Source organism: Anas platyrhynchos, chromosome 3 (assembly GCF_047663525.1).
Source record: "Anas platyrhynchos isolate ZD024472 breed Pekin duck chromosome 3, IASCAAS_PekinDuck_T2T, whole genome shotgun sequence".
NCBI lineage: Eukaryota > Metazoa > Chordata > Aves > Anseriformes > Anatidae > Anas > Anas platyrhynchos.
Window position 1 is genome coordinate 49,730,165 of NC_092589.1, and position 23,627 is coordinate 49,753,791.

General features: G+C 36.3%; 1 protein-coding gene across 3 annotated transcripts in view; it reads left to right on the top strand.

The window, feature by feature from the left end:
• PRKN (parkin RBR E3 ubiquitin protein ligase) overlaps positions 1 to 23,627 on the top strand; it is a 765,547-nt gene that overhangs the window by 373,076 nt on the left and 368,844 nt on the right. For all 3 annotated transcript variants that reach the window (XM_072035883.1, XM_038177503.2, XM_038177504.2), the window contains exon 6: positions 14,549 to 14,664. In XM_072035883.1, the coding sequence (XP_071891984.1) occupies positions 14,549 to 14,664 (116 nt within the window). The remainder of the gene's footprint in view (positions 1 to 14,548; positions 14,665 to 23,627) is intronic.

A 23,627-nucleotide genomic window follows, 5' to 3' on the forward strand; every position in this document is an offset into this window, starting at 1 on the left:
CCCTATAAACCTGAGGTTGTAAAGTTAAGGGGAAAAATAACACTTGCTGAATCAAACAGATTGATTCATGGAAGCTTTATCTTAAACACTGCTACAAAATAGTGCCTAGCTTGCAGGATCACTAACCTGTCAATAAGGATTTGCTGCGATGACTTAATTCTTATAATTCACAGGTTTTGCTAGCACATTTGTATAGATGGAATTCTGTGAGAATCTTCTTCAGCTGATTTTTCTAGCTTAGAGGAATTTAACCTAATAAGTTTGTGCAGTTGAATTCAACTTAGATTGTAGAAGTCACGATTATTCTTTGAAAATGTTCACATAATTTACATATTTCTAAAACAAGATAGGAACTGTACTGAAAAATGTTAAAGAACAACAATAAAACAACCCCCAAATCAAAAGCAAGTGGCAACAATTAGAAGAACCTCTTAAACAAATGACCTACATATACTAGCGTAGTATTTGCTGCTACATTTGAAGTAATGTTGTTTTACATAACTCTACATGTTTTCTTTTTGTTTTAACAACTGTGTGATGTCATGCACTCAGACACTGAGTTCACTTTGAATATATTTAGCCTCTTGGAATGTGCTTCTTGAGGACGTTTTTCACACAGACACAGAATTTCTAGGTTGGAAGAGACCTCAAGATCACCCAGTCCAACCTCTGACCTAACACTAACAGTCCCCACTAAACCATATCCCTAAGCTCTACATCTAAACGTCTTTTGAAGACCTCCAGGGATGGTGACTCCACCACTTCCCTGGGCAGCCCGTTCCAGTGCCTAACAACCCTTTCAGTAAAGAAGTTCTTCCTAACATCTAACCTAAAACTCCCCTGGCGCAACTTAAGCCCATTCCCCCTCATCCTGTCACCAGGCACGTGGGAGAACAGGCCAACCCCCACCTCACTACAGCCTCCTTTGAGGTACCTGTAGAGAGCGATAAGGTCGCCCCTGAGCCTCCTCTTCTCCAGGCTGAACAAGCCCAGCTCCCTCAGCTGCTCCTCGTAGGACTTGTTCTCCAGGCCCCTCACCAGCTTCATCACCCTTCTCTGGACCCATGTCCTTCTTGTAGCGAGGGGCCCAAAACTGAACACAGTACTCGAGGTGCGGCCTCACCAGAGCCGAGTACAGGGGGACGATCACCTCCCTAGCCCTGCTGGTCACACTGTTTCTGATACAAGCCAGGATGCCGTTGGCCTTCTTGGCCACCTGAGCACACTGCTGGCTCATATTCAGCGGACAAATATTTCATTTTCTTATTCAGAGAACTTCTGTGATTGGGGAAGGCTTACAATAAGCAATGTACGTTGCCTAGGAGATAGTTTACTGTAAGACAAAGATTTTCTTAAGGGAAAAATGCTCATTCTTACATCAAGTGGCACAGTAGAAGGTCAGATTATTCTCAGTGACCTTAAGATAGACTTACAGCATGTCTATGTTCAGCACAGGCAGCCAAGGTTTCAGGGTGCCTGTCAAGACATTTTATTAGAGCGTAATTCAGGTCACTGGATATCTGAGACTTCAATTTCATGAAAACATTTGTGTATTATGTCTGGGACGTCTTATAATACGTGAATTTGTTTTCCCTGGTTACTTTCCTCAAGAGCAAGCAAACTGCATGCTAGAAAAATTTACCTTAGTGTTCGCACTTGTCTGCCAGTCTTCAAGGCAGAGGTACAGCACGCCCCTGGCCCTTCTTCCTGATAATGCTCAGCCTGGGGATCTGAACCGATACACTCCAGAGGGGAGTGTGCTTCTCTGGAATTAATTTCCATAGAGGACTGTCTCTTGATACAGTAGTTGCCTGTTTCATCCAGTATGTGGAGAGAAGGGCGCCTCACATGCTACATCCCTGCAGAAGTGCACTGCCCCACTGGGCCTGTGCAGAAAGAGTCATTGTGACTTCTGCACTACCTGTGCGAGGTAAACCAGAATAACCAATTCCAGCAGTACACAGGGGACCTTAGTTTGAGAAAGTAGCATGGCATGTGTTGGGGGTGTTGTGTGTGTTTGTTTGTTTTGCAGATAGTGATCTCGACTACCCTAAGTTTCATCCCGAAGCTGAGCTTTTGGAGCCATGATTTCCAGTCCCTGCCCTCCATGCTACTTCAGAATTTTGCATGACAGGCCAGATAAAATATGGGTCATGTGAATTTGTGTTAACAAGAATATAGTTGCCTACCCCTTTCTGTAAGGCTGAAGCTCACTCTATGTTCAGGAAAGTGTTAAACTCAGATTTCTAATTCCTACATAAATGTGTTTATTTTCCAAGGTGTTGCTGAGTGAAGTCCTATTATGGTTCTGGAAAAAGTGACTGGAAAGGTTACTTGTCCTATTAAAGGCTGGACTTGCTATCATAGGTAGTGTTTTAGAAGTGATGATTTTTCTTTCTTCAAGAGCAGGTTGCAGTGTGATAGTAGTTAAATGAGAAGTTCAAAGTGTAAATGTGTGAAGGGGGGAAAGGAAAGCAAAGGCACAACAGATACCAAGGTGTAATTTCCATCTGAAATTAAAGGGCACACTTTTAGGATGCTGCAGTTTTGCACCTTTAAATGAAGCATGTGTTTTACAGATGTATATATTTCCCAATTTTACTTACAATTACCCTGAAGGAATTGCTTTATGCAATGTACTTATACAAGGTCTCCTATGTATTCAGTACGTATTCATGAACACGTAGGCTATGTGGTGGAAAGTTGGTTTGTAAATTTGCGTGACCTTTCCTAATGAATATGGCTGCTATTCAATAAGATAATGCCTGTGCGGAGAGCACAGCAGTAGGAAAACTGCACAAGCGATGGTAACTGCATGGCAGTGTTTGGCAAACACTTGTTGCTTAATTGCTTATGCCATCTATGGGAGAATTTTGGAGTCTGAGAAAAGATTTGTCATAACAAATGCTATAATAGACCTGTTATGTTTATGTGAACATAACATTTGTGAGGCCAAATTCATCTCTGTTGGCTCAGTTACCCCTGCAAGCTTTACATCCTACACAGAGGATTTGAGCCAAACAGATCAGTATCTCTGCGTTTGGCTCTGTCTCCACATACCTTTGAATGCAAGTCAGGGGCAGCTTTAATTTCCACCAGTTGTTCTGCTGGAGCACTGCTGGTGCTAGGAGTGCCAGCATGCTGGTCACTGTGAATTAGCGCATCTTTCCCATGCACTCCATGGCCATGATCACCCGTATCTTTACAGCACTGGGAACTTGTAGCACTGTTGGAACCTTTGTGTTGAAGAGAATGCATCCAGATAGTGGTTTCTGTTTGATGTTCGTGGCATCAAGCAGTGTTGAAATGAGTGGTTTCTGTTTTGATTGTCCATGTCTTTCAGGGTTCTGGTAGCAAACATCAAAACACTGATTTTGGTGGCTCATTGGTATCTGCTAAGTTATTGATTTTCCATGCATAAAACTGGAGTAAAATTGTTTAATAATAAAGATAGTTAAAATAGCTTTTCAAAAATATACTTTTGATATAACTTGCAAGTTCAAGCTTTGTCAGTTTTAATTGCTTTGTGAGACGATCTTCAAAATAACTTTCTGAAATGTCAAACGGAGAACCTAGCAATGTGTGATGTTTACAGAAAACATTTTATACTGTTCATACAGTATTCATTCTCCTCGTAAAATATTTTTTTACTGTGTAAATCCACTTTTACTCACACTTTCAGACATACATTTTGATCCTAGTGATGAAAACAGTTGTTATTTACAGGAATTCTGTTGTCTGAATTCAGAATGAATTTTCAGCTACTTTAGGTAGAAATCTACTTAGCAGAAATCAGGAAGCAGAAAGTGTTTTGCAGTGGAGAAGAGGCCAGGCTCACAGGCACTTGCCTCATCAGGAAACCTCAAGAAATCAGAAGAGCATTGGCACCATTTAGTTTTAAAAAAAAAAAAAAAGTGTGCTCTTAGAAGTAGAGGGAGATGCAAAACATGCCATGCATAGCATTACAAGGAGAGCCACAAGGTCAAACATTGCTGGTAAAATTCCTTATGCTCCAAGGCCAAATGGCACAGCATGGCTTCTCTGTAGCCACCAAGCTTCCTCAGTCCCCAGAAGAAGAATGCAAACCACCTGCTGGGAGCAGTGCCTGGGCGCACCCATGCCTGAACTGTGCGAGGTGCTCATTGGCCCATCTGAAACATGCCAGGGACCTAACACTGCAACTGTGCTCAGTCACCTAGAAATGTTCTCGGATAAGGTTTAAGAGTCAGCAGTTCGCTAGTGTGGGAATAGCCATATTGTGCCTGGATGCCAATTTTAAGTTAGGATTATATTTTTTTCTGCTTTTTTGTGTAATAAAGGCAGTCTGAATAGCTAAAGGTTTGCTGGGAAAACCAAATTAAATCGCTATAGTGAAAACAATCTATCAAGACTCCATCAACGTTATTTTAAAACTGTGCAAATAGCTATCTACACTAGACAATAAGGCTATGTATGAAATTCTCAAAGGAAAAATGTCCACATCTTTCTGTTTTAAATAATAATAATAAAAAAAAACACTTTTCAAATCAGATACTGTGCTTTTAACCACCAATTAATATTGGCTTTTTCTGTACTGGTATGTACATAAAATAAGTTTGTCATGTTAAAAGCTTATTTAACTTATTTGCTACATTTTTCAGGTTCCTTATGCTAGAAACTATAGGCAAGAGTACAGTGTACACATTTTTTTTGCATAATAAGATTAGAGAGGAGATGAATTTCCCACTGTGACTTGTTTTCTGCATCATCTTGCATATATATGCAAGATCTGTATATATATTGAATTAATTAAAAAATAACAGGAAACAATGAAAAACATTAAATTAAATGTCATGGAACAAATTCAGTTATTTACTGCAAAGAATTAACTGAGTTTTGCAATAGCAGCCAAAGAGAAGAGTTCTTTTTCTGTTCTGTGTTTTTTTTTTCCCCTTCCACTTCCTTCCTTCTTTACTGCAGCTTTCTGGAATCTTCAAGAACCTCTAGAAACCTCCCAAAACGTCTGGGAAACTTTTTCTAGGGCTTTAATCTGTGAAGCCCTATGTTGTTAAAGAAAAATTTATAAGGAGCTAAAACCATTGTATGAGGCATGTAAACTGTAGAAACAGGCAAACTTTTTTTTTTTTATTTTTGGGGGGGTGTGTGTGAAGAGGCTTCTTCAGGAAGAACATTTCCATTTCATCCATTAAAAAGTGTTAGCTTCTGGAACATGCTGGTATCAGCGGAGGTTTTCTTCTGTTATTTTAAGGAAGTTGATAAGAAATTTTTTCATGGTGTTCTTGTTTCATTAGTACCATTTTTTTGTCATAACAGCCAGAAATTGTAAGTTTTCTCTATAGAAGGGAGAAATTGATGGTTGAAGTGTTCTTGTAATATTTTTTTATACAGAGAATGTAATTTCCTTGTTTCCCTGAAATCAAGAGCAGAGTACAGTTCCTTTTAGCCCACTACTTGATTTCCATTCAGAGACCCCAATGGGCAGGGGAGGGGGGAAACACTTTTTTCTCAGGCCTGCATCATTAGAACTAGGTGAAACTGTGTTGGAAGCTCCTGTTTTCTTTTTATAGGTATACCAAATTGTCAAAATAGTATCTGGTAACAACTGTTCATGTTTAGGGTGAAGGCTGAAGTTACTTCAGCCGCTTGGCTTCATCCCTAGGCTATGCCTGCCATAGTGAGTAGTGATGGCCAGTAGGAATAAAGTTTTCGGAGCAAAACACTTGGAGCTGAGAGTCATTTACCCATGTGTTTTAGGGTGGGTTTCCTTTGGCTGTAATCTGTCCCTGTGAACTGGCTGCTTCTTAGTGATGGGAGTGTATTGGGATCGTTCCTAGAGCATATCATTCAAAAAAAAAAAACCCATTGCCTATTCAGTGAATATTCAGGAGGTGCCAAACATTCATTAGTACAATTTTGAGTCCTGAGAGCAAAAGACAAGCATATCTCTTACAGAGGGAGAGTGTAACATTTCTGCTATTTCCTTCCTTTCCTTTTCTCACCATCCCCAATACAAGTGGACAGTTTCTTGGCTGGTGTGTGCTCATTCATATCCTGATCTATGGCAGGCATTGGAAAGATGACAGAACAAACCATCCAATTTTTCAAAGCTGAGGTACAGAAATGAGGCAAAGAGCCACTCTGGTAGCATTACAGCCTAATTCTGTCTGCCCAGTGTCCTCACATAAATACTGATGCTCCCCCTGAGGCAGCCTTAGCGCTAAAGGAGAGGTGTCTTAGTACTGCCTTTCAGCAGTGTTACAGACTTGTAGATCATCTGTACGGTTGATGGACAGATGCAAGACTCAAAGACACTGGTCATGTTAGCTGAAGGCTAAAAAACTAAAAGGAAAAATAAGTAATTTTTCTTATTATGATGGCTGTTGGGTTAAAGATACTATTTCTTACTAAGCTTTGAACCTGACCAATTTCTTAGATATCCAGGGATGGACAAAATTTAAGTTTCAGTAATATTGGATGGATTGGGATCTAATGCATCTGTGGCAGAGATCCAGCAATATTTACAGACTGAACCATGGAATTGGCTGTGTCATATGCAATAGTCAGGGAAGGTAACCACTAGTTAAAGAAATACTGCAGTTTCTGACTTCGTTTAAAATTTGTTAGCTCTTCAGACTTCTCTGAAGCCCAAGACAGGACTCTTTGGGTGCCAGTGCAGTGTAACGTCACCTGTGAAAGACAGAAATTCAGACATGGGCGTTTTGTTTCTTATACAGTCTAGATTTATTCTGTAATCACTTTAAATTCTTCATCACTCTTTACCCCAAGTGCTTGTTAGCATGGTTGGAAAAGAAAGAAATCTTGCAAACCTGTAATAGCAGGCACTTTTTTTTTGCCATAAGAAGCACAGTCAGACGAGCTGATGTCATATAGCATTTGAATTTTTCCTTCCTTGAGCCATTTTTGTGGCTTACATTCACATAAAAATTCAAATCTGATTGCCAGAGGAAATTAAGCTCAGAGTAAAGGGTTGATTCTCTACAGGAAACACTTAATAACAAATTTAAACAGTTGGATTCTACTTTAAAAGAGACTGATGGGAAAGTTTAAGTCCTAGAAATCAGCACTAATGTTCAGGATATGATGATTATAATACATGCTAAGTAGCTACTCTGAAACCAAGACTTCCTCTGTGGCTCAAGTAATTTAAAGGAACTTTTCAGCATGCAAAAACAGTTTATTTTGGAAACCTGGTGAACAAATTCAATAGAGCCCACATGGTTGGGCTTCAGGGGCTAGGGGAAATAATTTAATCTTGCTGAAAACTGCAGTCTTGGTTCAACCAAGAAGTTAGCATATATCAGAAATTGTATTTCTCAATGAGACTTTGGTGAAAATAGTTAAAAATAGAAGGGAAGAGGGGGGAGTTTGTGCCCTTCCAGGACAGGAAGGGCATGAGTTTTTCATGTTATTTTGTATGAAAGTCTGGTCATTCTTGCTGAAAAACTACTGTTGCAATTAATATACTGCATCTTTAGCTATCAGGTGTTAGAATATCTGTGGCATGTTAGTTTTGCTTTCCTGGTGACTGGCTACATGTCTACTAGGCTTTAGATCCCTCTGAGGTAACTTTCCAGGCAAAAATACATTTTATGATTAGATGGGATGCCTTCATTTCTTTGTCTCTACTCTGGGACAATGGGTGAGAGAAGAGCTGGATGGTGCTGAAGAACCATGCTTCCTCTGTCTTTGTCACGGAGATGTTGTGACTCAAAGTAATGGCAGCAGAGTTGTGATGGAATTATTGGAGTCCCAGCCACCACTTGCAGAGGAAAGGAGTGAAATGTAGAGTGTAACTGCCTTTAGACAATCAAAGCAAATCAGAAATGCCATTGCTTAAAAATGAGTAAAGTCAGTTTCACACAGAATACTTCTCTGAATGGTTGAAGTAGTATCGTCTGAGCAGCAGCAGCTTGAGGGATTCTGCTGTTTGTTTCCACTGAGTCTTCTCCAGTAGATAAGGAAAGATTAACATGTGGTAGGTACTGCATTCCTTGTTGTGTTTTCTACACAACAGGGTCTACAAAACTGTAGTTGCACGTGTAATTTCCAGAGGTTGGAAATATAACATCAGATACTTAATAGCCTGTCATGCCTGTTACTTGAATCCTGATTGTATCCATCTTCTATTTTTAGTTTTCAATGCAAATACATGTATTAACTGAAAATGTTATCAAATGAATCAATCATCAAATGTCATCAATGAATCAATCAATGAATATCGCATGCAATAAGTTAGGGTTACTTTCACAATAGATTGTGAATAAGATCTCTTGATCATTAATACTCTCAGTTATACCGCATTAGATTGCTGGTTAAGAATAAATTACTGAATTGTAGGTATAACTGTCCTGTTCTTATTTTTCAAACTATGTCTTTGTCCAGTGAAATCTGAAAAAATGAATGATAGAAATATTCTCCCATGGCAAGAGGAATAAATAGACTGCTTTTTAAAAAAAAAAAAAAGTGTATGAAAGTGGAATTGAAGTATGGTGAGAACAGAATTTTATTGCCTTTTTGTCACCCCTTGAGAATTCATGACAAAAACTCATTTATGATGAGACTTTTAGTTACATTTTTATATGCCTACAATCTAGCCTTAATTGACTTGATCAGAAATAAAACACTAGGTCTTCTGAAGAATTATTGATAATGTGCATTTCCCATCCCACTCAAAATACTTTCCATGCCATATCTATCCATTCAAATATTTGTTATGCACCAAATTGTTCTTGATATCCTCAACTGAATAAAAGGTATGGTGAGTATGTTTGAAGAAAAAGTGGAACTGTGCGTTTTTAATACTTTTTTTCTTGCATGACTTCACTCAAAGCTAATTAAAAATAGGAGATATTCTGAAAATGTATTACACTACTTTCCCTGAAATATAACGCATCTTTTAGTCATCCATATATGTTTAAATTGCAATTGCCTTTGCTGAACAGAAAATAATGGAAAAAAATGAGAATAGTACAAGTTTTCTCCCCTGAACTGGCACTTGTCTCAAAACTGTAGTAATAATAATAATAAAAAAACCTCCCTTCCTCCCCTATTCCACATATAGTTCAAAGTTGATGTAGTCACTGAGGCCAAGCATAGTCTATTTTTACAACCTCAATGAAGAGTTGGCAAAGAGTACTCATCCTAAAGAGCTTTTATCATGAATAACAGGTCTTTGTTCTTAGCCAGAGGCATTTTTGAAAAGGGCAATGGAGTTCGGTAAGAAAGCAGGTATTAGAGAGATGCTCATGGTGCTTTTGCCTATTGCCAAATTAAATACATGTATATGCTTCATACAGGCATTGAAATTTATTATTTTAGCCCTTTTTTTTTGTCATTCTTTTTATCAAAAGGTGTTTCAGCTTAGTTTTGAGGTCAGCTTGATTATCAGCAATATATTAGCAAGGTTACAATGCTGCATCTCTCCTAGGTAATGTTTTCTCTTTGTATCCCATAAAGGCATTTCTTTGAAAGCTCTTCTAGCAGCATTCATGAGCTGCTGTTCTGTCTTACTGTGTGTTCTGCAGCAGAGATTCTGTGGATTTGGAAGTCTAAGGGACTTTGCTTCTTGCTGATTGTTTTGATTCTATTCTGAATTATGTAGGTGTGACATCAGGTATTGAACTTTTCACATTATCTTTGTTTTCAAATGGAAAAATTGACCGAACATTTATTTCAAGGCAAAGGAATGTTATCTGAATGTAGCTATGACTACTTGTGAAAGATTAATATTGGAATGTGAACAGTCAATGTTACCAACATCTCTAATCTTTGCATCACTGTTCCTAAAATCTGTTACGAATCAACAAATCCTGAAGTATCCTCCAAATTCACTGTCATTTAATCTTTATTATTGTCCTACTTAAGAATGCTTGTGGTTCATTACTAGCTCTCTACTTGCTATAGCAATTAATTTGTATCTAGCTTTTAATATTAAAATGATACTTAAGGAGTTGCATGCTACAGATTAAATGCTATTTTAATAATATGTGCAAATCCTTTCCCTCAAAATGAGTCATTTGCTTGCTTGTACGTTACCACAAAAGCAGTCCACGAATGCTGTACTGATCATTGTTTTGCCTAGGGGGTGACCCAGCTAGCCATACTCAAGGGTCATTTCCCAGCATAGGGAAGTCAGCAGACATTTGGAACAGTCTTCACACCTCTGATATTGCGATCGAGCATCCATCTGATGAATTACAGGAAATCCATAGAGAAAAAGTTTGATTTTTACTGGAATCTTAAATTTACATATATATATATATATATATATATATATATATATATATATATATATATATATATATACACACACATTATAGAATAGAGATTGCTATTGTCATCAGCACTTTTAAGGTAGAGCCTAAGATTAATTTTTTAGATACAGAAATTGAAAGAGCAATTCTAGATGAACTCTGGACATAAAAGAAACGGAAGTCTCATCTGAGGTTTAGGTAGCTATAAGAATGTGTGTTTTATTTCTGCATCTTTTGATTCTAAACCATGTTGCTAATACTCAGGTAATGTTTTTTTTTCTTTTTAATATTAACAACTGTTTAGGTATTACAATCAATTCTTACTTATAACAACCAATACAGAGTTATAATCTCTAAATAAGGTGATGCTTACAGTGCTGAAAACCTGACTTGAGGTTCTTGGAAGAATTTATCTGCTGAGCTGTGAAGGAAATGAGGAAGCTGGTAATGCAGGCCACTGTTCTGAGGATCTCCCAGGAATCAAGGCTACTCAAAATGCTATTGGCTCACAGAAGAAGGTGGAGCAGTTTTATGTATACAATACATTCAGGAGCCTATTAAAGATCCATTCAAGACTTGACTCTAGCAGTCTCTCTCTAGGAATTATTCTTTGGCTGTACAGCCTTCCTCACATTAGTTAACTAATGGAACTTAAGCAGCTCTCCTGTATGTTTGTTGTTTAAGAAGTTGTTTTACATTTAGGTAACATGACACTTCCTGGGTTTTTCACTAGAGAAAGATTCCCATCCCAGAAAACTTACTTGATTCAAAGGCTATTTTGAAGTAGATTTCTTCCAGTTGGTCCACACAATGGACCTATCTACCTACAATTTTAGCTGCAAAAGATGTTGAAGCCTTATTGTGGGAGTGTGCCAGGATGGCATTGTGTTCTCTTATTTGGGAGAATAAGCCTCCTTTCACGTATCACCGTACTTAGAAGTGCTAATAATTTGAAAAATGAAAACTATACTATCAATATATAACATATTATATATACATTCAGTATGTATATGTAAATAGCTTTGTTATAAATAAATTTATTTACCTATTGATTCTAAATAAATGTGTGGGTCATGCATGATTGATATATACGTCTGTACATATACATGTATGTAGCTTAGGGACCGATCTTGACCAATAGCTTATTTAAAAAAAAAAAAAGTTTAAAAAAAAAATCAAAAGCTGAGCTTCCTCAAAATTTTTAAGCAGTTTTCACGGCAGTAAGAAATGTATGTAGAACCCTGTATTTTCATGTGTGATTTGCACATCAGCTGAAATGCAGGATATTTTGACACTTTCTAGCAAAGAGTAGTACCTTTTCTGACACGCCCATTCCCTGGTTCAGTAAATGGGAATTAAAAGGTTACTGTTTTTGTGGTTCCTGTGTATTATTCCCTGTCAGATCTCAGTCACCCACTGGTGGTTTGAGCATCACTTTGGTCACTTTTCTAGATCGTTTGACCATCTAGTAGACAGTTTGCTTGTAATCATGAGTTAGGGGTATCCTAATTTCTTTATTTGGAAAGATAGAGTTTAGGGAGAGATGCTTTTTTTTTTTTTTTTTTTTTTTTTTTTGTAAAATATCAAATAAGATTTTTTGATAATTTTGAGTATTTACCTCTGACGGATGAGTTTCATGCAAAGTAGCAAACAGTGACCATGCATTCTTGAACCTTTTCTTCCCCCTTTCAGTTTTTACCGTGTTGTGTGACACATAAGCGATAACAGGAATGAAGAATATGACTAAGTATGTAAGAGCAATGCCTGCTCCTTTCTCTGAATAACAATCTATCAGATACACTGTCAAAAGGGTGACATTTGTAATGTTAAATAGAATGTTCACAATTTCGGGGGACCTATGCCTTTAGGCAAGAAAATGATCTAAAGGTATTCTCTGCAGTAGAAGATGACCATAGAACTACACATTTCATGAACGTAGAAATTTTTTTTCCTCAGTAATTTCTTCACATCCATACTCAATGCAGATCATGAAAACTTAACAAAAACAACGATGCATTTTATTTTGACCAAATGAAAACAAAGTGCACAATAGAGGAATTTCTACTACTAGTAATTTCTTACTACTATTAGTGGTAACTTTTCCTATTTTGAAATGTTCTAGAAGTGGTGAGAGAGTGATGTAGACTCCATTAAATTTTAACTATCTCTTTTATGTTATTCCATAAGCTTTGTTGTTATAAGGTTAAAATTCTGAAAATACTGTTATACAGCAGCATATAAACTCAGTATAGGAAGATATTTTGGTGTTAATATTAAGAAGTAACTTTGTAAATATATTTGTTACAAATAAATATTAGTGAGTTGTGTTTTTACAAAATGTGTAGAACCAAACTGGTTACATTTTTAATTGCAGTTCTGAACCAAATTGAGTTCAGGACTTATACGCATTCCGGTTATATGAATCTTATAACTATGATTAAAAAAAAAAAGTGGCAGTGCAGTCCATGATGCCAGAGTGGTCAGGTGATCTCAGATTCCATGTGCTGTATTTCAGAGCAGTTTTAAAGAAGGTAAGCAGAAGCATAGAGAAGTAATTTTCGCAGAGTTACGAAGAAACTTTGAAAAGTAGCTCCATATTCTTGACTTCTCACTTCCACCTCCCCTCTCCCCTTTTTTTGTGGTTTTAGTTTTTTTCTTCACATGAAAGTCTTGGAATATTAAATCTTTTCTTAAAAAAAAAAAAAAAAAGTTCAAGTCTAAATCTTTTTTCAAGTATTTTAAAGGCTAATAACTTATGGTGGAGTTTATGATCAATGTATTGCATATCATGGCTTCTCTGAGAAGCAGAATTTACTAACCTAGAAGGAAAGCTGTATTAATACTTCTGATATCCCAGTTACCAGACTTGATGTTAGAGGTATTACTGCATAGTACTGTGTCTGTCTCATGTAGAAATATGCAATATATCTAAATGAGATATATTGAGAGAGAACTGTAATTCACAGCTCTGCTTCCCAGACATAGAAGACTTCCTTGTAAGGATTGATACAGAGTGTGGAAGGAAGAACGTTTTCTGGTCTGACTTTGTACAGTTCTGTAGCAAATCTCAGTGCAAGTTTGTGTAGGAGGAGAAGGTGATGTTATATTAAACAAAGCTTACTCCAGTCAGTCATACTAGTGTACTTGTATTCATATACCAACTGAGGTATGTGTCTGGATAGTCTAGCTAGGAACTTGGTGTTTCCTGGTCCTCCCTGACACCCCATCTTACCGTCTTTTTCATAGCTTTTGGGTTGTTCTTATCCCTGCTTTTTTGGATGTGACTTTCATGCCCTGAAAATGTTCATACTGACTGTAATTTTCTTTTTCTTCATTCTGTCCCACCTATGTGAGTCATTAGGAAACACTGTTGATTGAATCACTGTCTTTGTGTCTCTTTTTCTGGTTGCAGTTTTTTTTTTTTTTTTTTTTTTCCCCTTTGCATGGATGCCTAGAGAGTCACTTGTGATCTTGGTACCATCAACACCTGTCATTCTTATAATTTCCTCTGATGCTTTTACACCTGTACATTTGAATTCACAATTTATACCAGTCTTAATGTTTACTTTAGAAACTTGCAACAACAACAACAACAAAAGTCTTTAAGGAAAAAAAAAAATGGAAGCTGTCATTTGTGGCTTTTATTGCAAGGCACATTATCTTCAGACTGCTTTTATTTACAGATGCATACAATGACTTGGACACTCAAAACAAGCTATAGAGCACTATGGACTAAAGCAACTTAATGCAATTGCTACGTGACATAGAATTATAAATATGTGTCCAAAGAGAGCTAGAGCTTCCTTTTAGTATGATGATAAAATCATGTTTATATAGATTTCCAACATCACAAAAATTGATGTCAGGATTTGCCAATTTAGAAAAAAAATCTGTTCTAGAAGTCATAAAATGGTAATATGTAACAAAAAAGTGGAAATGGTTGCAGTTCATAATACTCTGCCCTTTGATGACTATGCCTAAATGAAGTCAAGGTCAAGTAATTTTTCTATAAATCCAGAAATTCACATAGTGTATCACACTCATGTCAAATCAGCTCACAAATAGATATCAACTTAACCTGGAAAATCACGGAAAAAAAATACCTGGATTTCTATTTTTGCAAGTGATTCTTTCTAAACCTCTCCTAATGATTGTCCTTTTCTGTTGGCAGTGGTGATTTGTCTGTTGTCTCAGTTGTCAGTTAGCCTAAGATAAAGGGAGGACATGAGCTGCAGGTATGTAATCTTCTCTTTATCTCTCCTTCAATATTTCAGGAGTTTTACTTTAAATGTGGAGCACACCCAACAACTGACAGTGAAACATCTGTGGCTTTGAACCTCGTTACAACAAACAGTCGCTCTATCACATGTATAACATGCACAGATATTAGGTAAGTACAATGAAAAGTGTCAGAGATTCACAGTCTCAGTGTTTCAGAGTACTTCTCACTTTCAAAGAGCTTTTTTCCCTCTGCTGGTTTTCCTTTTTAAACCTTTTTTTTTTTTTTTCTTCCCCCAGTATTATGGTGGAAAATGGGCTACATATTCAGGTATATTCTTTATTTTGATGGTATAATTACAGTTTTACGTTTTTATAACTCAGCTAAAATATGGGTGGAAACCTGACTGCTACAGTCTGAAATGCTAAGATAGTGATATAGCTGTATAGATCTGTACCTTCAGTTTGTATCTGAGAGGCAGTGAACAAAAGCACATTTTTGAGGTGGACAAACTATTCCTGTGTATAGAAACCTATTGATATTTATTTTATAAATCAAAGCAAAATTACTTATGGTGCGTCTGTTCTCATATTATTTTTTATTGCCATTTAAATGCTGTAATCTATATTACCGTATGGTGTTTGGGCACATACATTCAAGAATACCATTGTCTGCAAAAGCATGGATTAAAAACCACTTGCCTAACAAAGACAAAAGCTACTATTGCTGTGAAGAATTAACTGAAACACATTCATCTACTGAATAGGAGAGGTTTTGAGGCTCTACCTCAAAACCAATAACGCCATGTTATTTATTTTAAGTATTTCTGTTGATTCATCTGTGTTTTGAAATATGAGAAAGTATTTAGGGAAAAAAAAAAGTGAGTTCCCATGAGACTAAGTTAAATGTTGAGAGGTATCTTGAGGGGAAAAGCTGGTTTACTTGGAAGTCAATTTCCTACTGGAAATTTTAGGCTTTAACTCTGATTATAGCCCATACAGCGTATAATATTATGTTGTGCTTGTGTGGTAGTGCATTGATATCTGATTGGTTGCTGACAGTATACGGTTGAAGAATATTCTTCTTATTTATAGATTAAAAGATAGTTGTGCATTGAAAAGAAAGAGTATGGTGTCCAGCACTTCACATACATGCAGGGCTTCCGAAGTTGTTGTGCATCTGTTTCAGAGACTACTGTGCAAAATTACTTAGCTGTCCTAATGGTTAGGTATGCAGCAGTATTAACCTCTCTGTAATTAAGGATAATGTGTGGTTTCCATTCTTAGCCCAGCCTTTTTCTTTTCCAAAGAACAAGAGTGTAAAATATCAGCCATAAATGTGTTTACTTAGGCTTGAGAATTGGTTATAATTATTTCAATCAAATTTAAAATGGGTATGTTGACACTTTCCTGAATTGATATATTCAGTACAAAACTACTCATCTGTAGTCATGAATTTGTAATTTCTTTCACAGTTTTGTGACAAAATCCCAAAGGAAAGAAAGTTTGGACTGAATTTTCTGAATTTGCTTAGCTGAATTGTTCCTAGGACTAACTATTGACTTCCTAAACTTTACTAGTAAATGTTACTTGGACTATTTATTACAATACCACAGAAGTATGCTAATTCTCATTTATTTAAGTTAAGACATCAAATGACTGTGGAAACCTAAGTTTCAGTAGACTTATCTCAGCCCATCATTATGGGAGCATTTATTCATAAATAAGTTTGTTGGATTTATACAGCAAACAAGGAAGGATTTAGATACTTGACCAGCTTGCAAGGCAGTAACAGTTGCTAGTTACCTACCCATGCTGGGGCTACAGGAAAGACTGATTATGTTTATGAGTGACTTCAATCTTCTTATGTTAAGTAGCAGATTCAATTGGTCATAAATAGGTTTGTCTTCCCCTATGGAGCATAAAGATAATTTTTAGAAAATGAAAGTTCTGTTTGGTTTCCTGAATGGCTAATAGATTTTACTTGGTCATAGCAAGATCTATGAAACCTGTGGCATGAGTGAGAGATATCTGCCACCTCTTTAATAACAAAACAAAAAAAAAAAAACAGCCTACAGATCAGCTTTATTCTTGTCAGTCCCCAAAAACTCAAGGGATCATGCTTCCATCCCAGTATGTCTCATGGGACATAGAATGATTTTTTTTTTTTTTGGCAGAAGGCACTGAAATCCTTTATCCCAGGAGTAAAGGAGTGTGCAGGGGAGTCCTCCAGTAGCTTGTTGTTGTTATAAGCATACTAATAAATTTACGTAAGCAGATTTCAGCTTCTCAATTCTTAGCACTGTAGGCATAGGCTTCTTCTCTGATTCTTCTCTAATTACATCTCGAGATGTAATGAAATTATGATGAGGATATCTCATCCTTTTCTTGTTTACTTCATAAAATTTTAAGGATGACCTTTGTTCTCCTGCACACCTCCTAATCTACTCCCACCCATGAGCAAGTCTTTTGTTCTGGCCAGTGGGACTGCACAAGGTGAAATCCGTAGGAATTAGACAATATTATTTCAGATCCTCTTCTCTTTTGTAGTTGACTAACTTGATTTTACCTTGACTCTGTCTTAGGGCAGATAGCACCCTTGCTTACAATAAAATGTATGCCAAGGAGAACTGTAAAGTCATAGTTGGTCAAAAGAAAGTAGCAAGGTACGTTTGAACTCTATGCTGATTCATATGGTATGTCTTCTAGAAAGAGATGATTTTGAAAGCATCCTTGTTGGTGTAGTTGCAGAACTAGCAGCTCCAAATATCAGTCACTCTCAAATTGTTAATTCAGGATTTCATAGCAAGATTGCAGACCAACCTAAAAGCTTTTAGCTCTCCTGGCTCTTCTAATGATTCATTGGGCAAGAAGTGATTTCTTTTACTGCAGTGCAGAATCTTGGCATCCCTCTGTACTGCTAAATGAAAGAAAGCCAACAACTGATTCCTGATCCTGAGGCAAAAGGTAACAACTGGTAGATGTCCTACGCAGTACTGTGATAGTTTGGCTCTTAGTCACAGCCAGATTGGCATAATCTTGATGCTAAAACCTGAGGGCTCATTGCTGAAACTGCATCCACAGTGAAAGTATACCTTTTATCCCAGTGTCAAGACAGTGTGCAATAGGGTTATTCATGTCCTACTATCCACTATGCAGGGCTCAGGAAGCATCCAAACACTTTACTGAACATGGTGAAGTACAACGAAGAGGTGAAATTACTGCAATAAAACCTGAGTTTCACAGGATAAACATTAGCCATTTCCAGGACCCATGTACTGGATTTTCAAGAAGTCTGTCTTTCTTGATTGCAAGAAAAGTTGTTTCTTCCTGACAGCTTACTGGGCTCTCCTCTCGACTTTAAAAACAAAACAAAACAAACAAACAAAAAAAAGATTAAAAAAAAAAAAAAAACCTTCTATAGGCACATTTCTGTGTTAAGTTTAAAGTTTTGTAAATGCATTCATATGTTAAATGCTAATTATCTTTCAGAGGTTTTGAGTTTTAAAACCACAAGTCTATTTTTACTTTTTTTATATACTGAACATTTGTAGGTGCTATCAAAAAGACCTTAACTCTCCTTCTGAAGTAAAACCAGGAAATAATAAATATCTCAGTTTCTTCTTCAGTCTAATACTCTCATCTTACCATTGATCATTAGGATGAGGATTCTTTGCTTTAATCTTTCAATACTTTCAGTGCCAACCAAGGTTTCTTTATCATTGTTCTTATTCATGTGCATACATACTTCTTGGAGGAAAAAAAAGAAGTCCAGTGTATGGTTAAACTTCCTTTCTAGCTATAGTCAGTCATCTTCCATATTCTTTTATGGCCAATCTAGCAAGTTTTCACGTATATGTTTGGGTGAATGAAATAATTTTCCAATTAAAACTTTAAAACAAATCATTTTCATTTCTATTTTTTGACTTATTTCTTTCACCCCAATTGCAAGAATGATCAAAGGTAAGCACGTTTTACACAAAGCTAGAGTTAGAACAATAAAATCAATTATGAGTGTTGTGCAAAGGTTGTTGTAAGTAACTGTGCTACCTATGAAATCTCTGCTCACTGGTTTGAGTTTTTAACTCTTTTCTCCAACATAGTGTTCTTAGAACATTTACATAGAACTTAAATATATTTATACACATAACCTTATAACTTTATTTAAACATATAGGTGACTATTTTTGGCGGTGATCACTTTCTAATATTCTTATGCAGTTGAAAAATACCAGTTCTGCTGATTGTAGTCTAACATTCAGCTGGAAACGAGCAATATCTGTATTTGGTGCAATAACGGTTACTTTGTGTTAGCTCTGCTACAGGCAAAAAATGTATATTCTTCATAATAGATTTCTTTATTATTTTCTGGAAAAAAATGAAATGAAACAAGAAAAAAATGAAATGAAACAAGAAAAATGACAACCAGGTGTTATTTATGTGCTCATAGACAGGGTGGTCAAGCATCGGAATGGGCTGCACAGGGAATTGGTGGAGTCCCCATCTCTGAAAATACTGAAGAGACATGGCACTAAAGGGTCACGGTTTAGTGATGGGACTTGGTAGGTCAGACTGATGGTTGGACTTGAAGATCCTGAAGATCTTTTCCAACCTAGATGATTCTATGATTCATCTGTTTGTTCACATATATTTATCATGAACAACTAGTCCACCACAGGTGGACCAATTAATAAATCTCAAGATGCTTGGCACAACAAACATGATTTTAGCTGGGCTTACAGAGCTCATCAAAAATCTTATTTAAAGAAATATTCTATGTATTCTATCATATATAGAAAAATACACAGTGAAAGGAATGTTTAAGCATATTGCCAGTTTTATTCTCAAGTTTACATTAGGCACATATTCTTTCACCCTGGATTTATATTTGATATGAATATTTTCATGCAGCTCTGACCAACAGAGTGAAATATTTTAGAGCCAAATACCTTTGTAGGGTTATGCTAAATCCATAGCCAATGTTCCACATAGTGTAATGCCTTCCAATGCTTTTTGCTTATCTACAGTGGAGTTGGTATGAATTGGCAGCCTTCATGCATTTATTTCTTTTTGTAGCATCGAAGGTGATGGGTTGCTATTTTATATCTTTGAAGAAGCTCATAATATGTTGAGCAAATGGCTGAAAGTTGAAACAAATACTAAAATGGTACAATCCTCAAGGGGAGATCTGCTTTTGTCAACTGTTTCTAGTAGAAATAACATCAAAAGGGGTTAGGAGTACCCCTGGGTACCTATAAATCAGGCTCAGGAATAACAATGATGTCTAGCAGTGTAAAAATAAAACGTGTGGAACAGAAATGCCTCGCGTCATCTTTCACAAACTAGGTAGGGTACAATTCCTAAAGGCACCATTATTTTTAGCTTTCAACAGATACAGATAAGTACAAGAAATATATAGGGCTTGCTTTTACTTAATAGATAGAAAGAATTGTCCAGAAGTATTTGCTTTTGTGTTGATCAAAAGTTTTTATCTGATAAATCTGTTCTTCATAATCTTAGGCAAAAAAAAAAATAATAATTGTTTAGACAATGGAAACTTATAATTTGTTTTTCTGCAATTCAGAATTCGTACTGCTAAAATTGAAGAAGGAGCTTGATATTGCTAGTGGTGAGAAAGATTCAAGATGTTCTTCAAGTATAACTGTAACTTAAAGTTCTTGTCAAAATTCTTTTCAGCCAAATCAGTTCAGACTCTGATCATATTAAACTCCAGGAGCAGGAGACTGTTGTAGAAGGTCAGTACTTAGAGGGAAAAACTCAAAGGGAAATTACTATTGGAAGTCCTGTTAGAAATTCAGTAGACATCTCTCTTCAACTTGAATCAATAAGGAACAAATAACTCTGCATGTCATTAGGGACAACTGTGCATTAATCTGATTCTGTAGGGACTACTTTGATCCCCCAAAACCTCTAACTAGCTCTTGATCAGCCATTTTTTCTTCGGTGTGTGTTTTTCAGAAAAAAAAAAAAGTACTTCTAACAGTTCTTGTCATCCCCCATCCTCTGCACTGCTTACTTTTCTGCAGTTGATTGAAGCACTTTGCCAATGAGGAAAAGCTGAAATATCTGGGACCGTTTAGGCTACAGGAGTGGAGACTTGGGGGATGTTACCAATGGGTATAAATGCCTGAAGGGGGGGGGATGCAATGAAAATCCAGCCAGGCTCTTTTTGTTGGTACCCAGTACCAAGACAAGAGGCAGCAGGCACAAACTAGTACACAAGAGGTTCTGTCTAAATATCAGGAAGTAATTCTGTACTTTACAGGTGATGGAGCAGTAGTACAGGTTGCCCAGAGAGGTTGTACAGTCTGTTTCCTTGGAGATCTTCAAAACTTCAAAAGCTACCTGGGCATGGTCCTGAGCAAGCTGCTGTAGGTGGCCCTGCTTGAGCAGGGGGGTTGAACTAAATGGCCTCCAGAGCTTGCTTCCAACCTCACCCAGTCTGTGATTCTGTGAGGGAGAAGGTGTGAAAAATTGATTGATAACTGCATTCTTTCCTATATTGCATAAAAATGTTGTATGTTGCTTTGAGATCAAATGTTTCTTCTAGTACTGTTTAAAAGATATTTTTTACTAACACATTAAATTATTTTCCTTACCTTTCTTTCAGTCTTGATGCAGACTGGATTAAAAACAAATAATAAATGAAAGAAAGGGGAGGGAATATTAGAGGAGAAATCTACTACTGAATATAACAAAAAACGTGTGAGGTAGCAGGTCTACCATGATATTTGAGAGCTTTAATATATAAATCATCCTAGAATATGTAGTTTCAGGTTTGAATCATATCTTACAGCTGAAGAGACAATCTACAAAATTTAGATTCCGATAAAGATCTGTATCTGAACTGTAAACATTTCCAAAGTGAAGTGGTTGTCCTAGAGTTTTGACTGGGGTCAATTTTGATGTTATCTGAACAGTTACAAGGGACCTTCTATTCCCTTCTGATATTAAAAAAAAAAAACAAAAAAAAAAAAAAAACAGGCTGTATCCTGTATCTATTAAAAGATACAGCCAAGGTGATGTTTTTCAGAAGAGTAAATAACACCTTATTCCGGATATACAATTGCTATTTTTCTTTGATTCTGGGGTATTGGATCCTAGAATTGCCCCTTGGGCTATTATAATTCAAGCAAGTTATCAAGTCTATATTTAGCTCATCTTTTTTAAAAGTGTGTTTTCCCTCTGTGACCTGTTTTGATAATGCAGTTTCTCCTCTAAATCTCTGCCTTCTACATTCTGTTGTCTTTTATGTACCTTGAGTAGCTCAAAGAAGAGTGAGAAAAGATTATGTTAAGAATTAAATCTACTTTGTCTAAGTACTATGACCATCAGGGACAATGTCTACTGCTTTCTCTTCTAATACTCCTGAAATTAATAGGATTTCTAAAGAATCACTTAAAGTAAGAAATTAATCAAATATCAAACTAAGAACTGTTACTAATTGGTTTAGGGCTTTTTTATTTTTCTCAGCAAGGTAGCCTGTAGAGTACTGATTTTTACAGCTGTAATATATGAGTTTTGTTACAAGCAAAACCAAGAAGAAATATTTTGGTGATTGTTTTGTTGGTATTTTGAAAGATGAACAAATTCTAGTAATGCCAGTAAGTGACCTTCATTTCTTTGGTGGCACACACTGGGGGTTTTATGCTTTTAGACTCTAACACTTGTACTGTGGGCTTCTGGAACAATGTAACCTGTACATGCAATTCAGCTGCCTTAACCTTTCCACTGAATTGTAACCACTATTATGTAGCAGCCCCCTGTGGCACTGATAGGACATCACTGCATTTCTTACTGTTTTTTTTTTTGGTTTTTTTTTAATCTGTACTGCAACTGCATTTCAGTGAGACAGTTCCAGCTTCTACAGATTTATGGATTGTTTTTTTATTTTTAGATTATTTTTTTAATTGGCATGTGTCAAGTATCCAGTTTCACCATGTGCAAAATTTGGTGGACCTAACTTCCAAAATATTTTGAGGAAGCCTAAAAGTAGGACTACTTACGCTTTTCATTGATTGGTCATGTAAGCTAATAAATGTATATTTTGGGCAAATATTTAAGGTTTAAATAGAAATGTTAAAAAATATTTTGAAATGTCTAAGAAAAGTATAGTAGCAGATGTTTGTGAAACAAACAGAAAATATATTTCCCTTCCCCCAGCGCCACACACACACTAGTTGGTTCTCTTCTTCTTTAGGTCAAGGTTGGTGACAACCAAATATTATCACCACCTGATAGCCATTTAGTGGCCTATGAGAAATGTCACTGGAGGTAACAATCCAGTTGACTTTCGACAGATGATAATATTTTAAAAGCTCACCATCACAGATGATACTAATTAGCCAGCCTAATCTCAGCAGAAACCTGAGGTCTGAATGAACAAGGTGAACAAATTGTGGAATTGTTACCTTCAGGACTGAACTGAAGGAGCAACTTCAACTTTTGTCTGATGAGTAACTTGCCATTTGGCTAATCTTGCACTTCAGTAAGATGAGAGCTGTTGAGACACTGTCTCCTATTGTCTCTGACTTTATTTAATGTTATTTTTAATATAAGAAATGGTAAGGAATTGAATGTGAATGTGACAGCTGAAGAAAGTTGTACAAAATGAAGTGACAGTGAGAAATCTGCTCTTTTTTAAAAGAAGTCACTGCTTTACTGTCTTTAATTAATTGAAATTTAGTAACTAATGTTGAATTTGTAGTTAATGAAACATTGATAGAAGATGGAGACTTAATTTGGAAACAAAGTTAAATATGGGGAAATAACAGGAGTCTTTATTGTGTGAAAATTGTTTTCCAGTATAGTTTAGAAAAAGTATTGTGTATATATACAAATAGATATATCTACATATATATATATGTAGATATATAATAGATATATCTACATATATGCCTAAATAACTTCAATAGAAAAATTAACATTTCTTTTAAACTTCTGTATACTCATTTATTTTTAAGCTGGCTTTATGAAGAATTTTGCTCTGCTTCCCATCTTATTCACAAGTATGTCCATACTGGGCTGGGGCAGATTTGAAAACTTAGATTTCTGAGGAACAGTCCATGGTATCACATAAGGAGTATATTTATTGACATATCTTTCCAGCTTTCCC